The sequence below is a fragment of the Babylonia areolata genome, chromosome 16 (assembly GCF_041734735.1).
Source record: "Babylonia areolata isolate BAREFJ2019XMU chromosome 16, ASM4173473v1, whole genome shotgun sequence".
Classification (NCBI taxonomy): Eukaryota; Metazoa; Mollusca; class Gastropoda; order Neogastropoda; family Buccinidae; genus Babylonia; species Babylonia areolata.
Window position 1 is genome coordinate 17,854,698 of NC_134891.1, and position 6,000 is coordinate 17,860,697.

Sequence of the window (6,000 nt, forward strand, 5' to 3'; positions counted from 1 at the left end):
TCTGTCAGCATTCCACATCAAAGTCATCATTTCTGTCAGCATTCTACATCAAAGTCATCATTTCTGTCAGCATTCCACAACAAAGTCATCATTTCTGTCAGCATTCCACATCAAAGTCATCATTTCTGTCAGCATTCTACATCAAAGTCATCATTTCTGTCAGCATTCCACAACAAAGTCATCATTTCTGTCAGCATTCCACTGTCAGCATTCTACATCAAAGTCATCATTTCTGTCAGCAGCCCACATCAAAGTCATCATTTCTGTCAGCATTCCACATCAAAGTCATCATTTATGTCAGCATTCTACATCAAAGTCATCATTTCTGTCACCATTCCACAACAAAAACCATCATTTCTGTCAGCATTCCACATCAAAACCATCATTTCTGTCAGCAGCCCACATCAAAACCATCATTTCTGTCAGCATTCCACTTCAAATTATCCCTGTCAACATTCCACATCAAAATCACAATTTCTAAGATACATAATGATCAGGATTCTTCACTTAGAATAATTCATCAAATGTTTCAGTCAAGATTTTCTTCACTCTTGTGATTAGCATTTTCTCCTTTTAAAATTACATGTACATTTCCAAGGTACATTTCTAGCAGGAGGAAACTTATGTAATTCCTTTTACTGGTTACAAGATAAGAGATTTCTCCACCTTTCACCCCCATCACTTGTTTTCTTTCTTTTCTCTCTCTCTCTCTCCCATCCCACCCCTCCTACAACTGCCCTGTTCCCCACTCTCCACACCCTGTGTGTGTGTGTGTGTGTGTGTGTGTGTGTCTGTGTCTGTGTGCTTGCGCGTGCGTGCGTGTGTGCTGAAATATGATTGAATACGTACATGCATCTAAATCACATTGTAGTAAACAAACAATAAACCAATGAAAAGAAGAAGAAGAAAATTCATCTCTATCTGATGATCAGCAATCTTACTCTCTGGCTATGGGAAAGTAAAAGCTAGAGAAGGCGTGCTCATTAACATATAAAATATAATATGTATAAAATAAAAATAAAAAAGTCATGTCATGAATATTTTTTTTTTACATATATATATATATATATATCTAATAAATCTAATCCACACAAATCAAAACAAACCAGCCCCTGCACCACAAACACCCTCAGCAAAATCATCACACACTTTGTTTTCCTCCTGAACATGTACACATCTGTTTGTAATGATCACTGTTCATCCCAAGACAGAGAAACAAAGTCCCTGCCGACTTTCAATCTATCACACACTTTACAATGTTAACAAAGTCAGTAAACCAGCATGCAAACACACATGCACAACACGCGATGTTTGTTGACCTTGCCCACTCGGGCTTTTCTGGATTTGATTTGAAACCTTTCATGACTTTTCACACACGCACACACTTAGTTACATACAATGATACATTCCTGCACACACACACACAAATACCTGAGTACAGACACACACACTCACACACACACACACAGTCGAACACACATATATACCTGTAAACACACACACACACACACACACAAACACATTTACACACACACACGTAACAAATTCACACACACACAACACACACACACACACACACACACACACACAGAGTTAAGTGATTTATTTTTCCAGTTATTTGTTAAGTTTCGTGAAAATTTGTAACCAACATCAACATCAAACTAACACAATCGCACAGTCAGCGATAACAACAACATTACAGTCCACAAGTTTAGTATACATGTAAACCAAAAAAAAAAAAAAAAAAAAGGAATTAAACAAATGAACACAATAAACAGGCTAATCACATTACCACTGCCTTTGCTTTTCACTCCTCCCTGCTGGTCCCCTAGGCATTGGTAATAAAATAAAGGCAATGTTAACAAGCATGTTCCTCCCAACACCTCCACACACCAACAGAGAACGATGCCACTGCAACTCCATTCTCTCAATTTCCAGCTCCCTCAAGATTTTTTTTTTTTTTTTTTTCAAATCACCCTGTCGCATTCCCCAGTCTAAAAAAAAACGAAAAGAAAAAAAAAAGCCAAAAACACAACCCAAAATCCGGCGCTGCAAGTTTTCTCACCCTCCTTCGAGTTAGCGTCTTTTGCGACAGGTTCTTTTGCATTTGTCTCTTTTGGGTTGGTCTCCTTGGGGGCGGTGACAGACGGTGGGAGTTCTTCTTCCTCATTTTCACTTGTCTCTTTATTGTCTTTTTTGTCTGACTCTGGGGAATCAGTGGGGTGCACTCTTACCAGGAAGCTACAAAATGTGACTGTTAAGTGAAACATCTGTTGTCAATGCTACAGGATGAAATCTGAAGAAAGGTGGTTAAAAGTTATGGTTAAAGGTGCCATAGCCTTTTATGGCTATCAGGGCAGTGAATTCATATTCACTGTGTCTAGGGCTTGGTTTAGGAAGGTGGGGCCCAATCCTCTCTTTTTACTGTTTTCACCTCCCCCAGTCAGGAACCCATTCACACCTGGGTGGAGCGAGGAAATCTGGAATGAAGTGCCTTTCCCAGGAACAGAACACCATGCCAAAACAAGGCTTTGAACCCTGATCATGGGTGAACAATGGATTAGAAATCCATCACCTGACTCTGCCATGGTGCCTGGAATTATATAAAACTATTTTCAGGACATCATAAAATCCTAGTATTAATGTCCCTCATCTCCAATGAAAGTTGGGTTTGTTTTTTTGTTGTTGTTTTGTTTTTTTGGGGGTGGGGAGAGAAACACTTGGGTGCTTTATTTGAGTTCAAGCAGATCAAATATGCACATATAAGATCCTGTAATACATGTCAGCATTTGGTGGGTTATGACAACAATATCCAGCATGCACACCCCTGAAAATGGATTATGGCTGCTTACATGGCGGGGTAAAAATGGTCATACACGTAAAAAGCCCATTTGTGTACAACGAGTGAACGTGGGAGTTGCAGCCAATGAATGAAGAAGAAGAAGAGTTCAATTCAAGTTTGCAGTAGATGTTCAACAAATATTTCAACATGGTTTCCAAATGCCAGCCAGCTCTGGCTCTATGTGATGCTTTCTGTGCATAAAAGATTTGCCATGCTAGAAAATTTCCTAACCATATCATCAAGTTAATGACATAACTGTTGATCCTAACAACAGTTTTCTGTCTTGTCTCATTGATAAAAAAGAAAAAAAAGAAGTTTCACATCACAGAACCTCTCAGCACTGTCCAGTCCAAGACATCATAATCGAGAACAAATGTGCAGCAATACATTCCAGTTTGGTTTTAACCAGTCTGTTCCTCCACTTAACATCCTCAATATTGTCCAACCCAAAACAATGTCTATTGTTCAACTACAAGCTAAACACTGTTCAACCCAATACAGTGTCTTTGTGTCCTCAATAAACGAAAATTACAGTACATCTTAAAAAAAATTGTCTGACCCAAGACAGTGTCTATGTGCTCCACTAATGGTTAACATTGTCTGACCAAATACAATGTCTATGTGCTCCACTACATGCTCAAAACTGTCTGACCTAATATAATATTTATATGCTCCACTACATCCTTAACACTGTATGACCAAATACAATATCTAAGTGCTCCCAAAATTAATATGCTTAATATTGTCTGACCTGAGACAATGTCTATGTGCTCCAGTATGTCTTTAACATTGTCTGATCCAATACAATATTTAAGTGCTCCACAACATGCTTATCATTGTCTGACCCTATACAATGTCTATGTACTCCACAACATCCTTTACATTGTCTGACCCTATACAATGTCTATGTACTCCACGACATCCTTTACATTGTCTGACCCCATACAATGTCTTTGTGTTCCACTACATGCTTAACACTGTCCAACCCAAAACAATGTCTATATGCTCTACTACATGGTTGACACTGTCCGACTCAAGACAATGTCTATATACTCCACTTAACATTCTCAACATTGTCTGACCCAGTACAAGGTCTGTGTGCTTCAGTTAACATCCTCACCATTGTCCAACCCAAAACAATGTGTATGACACAACTGCACTTGTTTTGTTTTCATTGCATTTTTTGCTGCATGAAAGCTGATTGCCATGGCCAGTATGATGCTCATAGCTGACACCGTAAAACACTACTGTGTTGCTGGCACATTCTAAACTGCCACAATGCCAAATGGAAGACAGCACTGGCTCTTTGGGCAGTGTGACAGAGATATGATTCATAAAAATATTTCTGTCCAACAGTTTGCTTTAGAATTACCTTTTTCTATAGAAACCAGCCTATGACAAAGGCCACCTGCGGAAAGCACACAGATTATTACATTTCTGTACTTTCCCTGCCAGGTCAGGTCAGTTTTCAAGTTCTGGCATCAATCAATCTAGGTGTGTTTGACACATCTGATTTCAATGGCTATCTGGCTTTTGGAAAAAAAGATATCAATTTGCACTACTTGCAACCAACTGTAAATAGTCTATATTTGTGACCAGTACCCCTGAAAAAAAAAATGCATGTATGGCTATTCTGTATCATGCACTGTTATGCCCTTCTAATTATGTATGAAAGATCACACAGATAGAGAGGGGGTTGTTGGGATTAAAAACATAAAACAAATAAATAACACTTCTCACACTCAAAAGTTTAAAAACAAAGACAAAAAATTTAAAAAAACATTGCACCACTTCCATTTTTAAAAAAAAAGAAAAAAAAAAGAAACACCAAATGAAAAAAAAAATGCGTATGATCACCCGACATTGATTTTCTCCAACTTGTCTTGACTTTCAGTCCTTTCAAAGTTTCATATTCACTACAATCTGCACCTCTTACTGACTAAGAAGAACACACGATTGTGTGAAATTTGTGTACATTCTGTAATTTACTTTCTGGTTTAGATTTTTTTTATCTGTTCTGGTTTACAAGTATCATCTTGTTCTGCTTCCAACAGTGAGAGAGCTGACTGATGTTAACAAAGTTGATTGCCAAGGATATCTTTCTTCTTTTTTTTAATTAATAAAAAAATATTTTTTTTATGAATGTCAACAAATCACCTAGTCAAAAAATTAAGTACTGCTGACAGACTAATGTCCAACCAACCAACGCAGTTGTCTGATACAATGTTTCAAGCCTATTTTGTATGTGTTCTATTAAAGATTTGCTTAATTTTTTCCAACATGTCCTGTTGACTTGATTCACATGCAAATTACTGAATACCACTGACATGTAGTGATGCACAAATTTGAATTTCAAACAGTCAAAAATAAAATTATTGTTTACTTAACCTCTCAGAAGAGAAAACACTGACAGTTTTATCTCTGAAAAGCTAATTTTTGCACTTCAGTCAAATGTGCAGTGCACCCAATCCCTAAAAGTTGGCAGTGGTTTTCCCACCATGCACTGCTGGAGGTGTTTCATAGTGTGTGACACACTTGACTCAGAAAAAGCTTTGATACAGGCATTGCTCCAAATTTGTTTTGTGTTTTGGAAAACATAGTTTGTGGAAATTGTTACATTATTTTGCTTCACTACGCACAGAAAAACAAAGCTGACAATCTAACAACAGTAACAACTGTAGGTCATGTATACACAAATCTTATTTTCTTAAAATACCAAAGACAATCATAATATGGTGGGTGAATAAAAGTGGATATTATCATAAATCCTTTCTGCTGTCTTACCAGCCTGCATCTCCAGTTTTAAAACCTTGAGAAGGCCCTCCTCCCCTCCACAGGCAATGTAGCCATGCTCTCGGTTCCATGACACACACCTCAGCTTGGTGTTGTTTGGGATGGCAATCTGTTATCAGATCAAGTTATAATACAGACTCACTTTGTCCACAAATATTAGTCAAAAATTAAGTTGTAGTCATACAACTATGGCAGTATGTTAACAGACTGAAAATAATAATCATTATATATGCTCAATTTGTGTACAGATGTTAGTTAAAAATGGCATTGTTGTTACACAATTTATTGTCACCTTTATATTGTTATAAACATCTAATAATACACACTTGATTTTGTCCTCTCTGCTTCCATTCACCATAAACCTT

The 6,000-nt window shown here is 37.5% G+C and overlaps 1 protein-coding gene across 2 annotated transcripts in view; it reads right to left on the reverse strand.

The window, feature by feature from the left end:
* Window positions 1–6,000, reverse strand: part of LOC143291209 (WD repeat-containing protein 35-like) — a 76,561-nt gene that overhangs the window by 69,768 nt on the left and 793 nt on the right. For both annotated transcript variants that reach the window (XM_076600963.1, XM_076600962.1), the window contains exon 2: window positions 5,627–5,744. In XM_076600963.1, coding sequence (XP_076457078.1) covers window positions 5,627–5,744 — 118 coding nt within the window. The remainder of the gene's footprint in view (window positions 1–5,626; window positions 5,745–6,000) is intronic.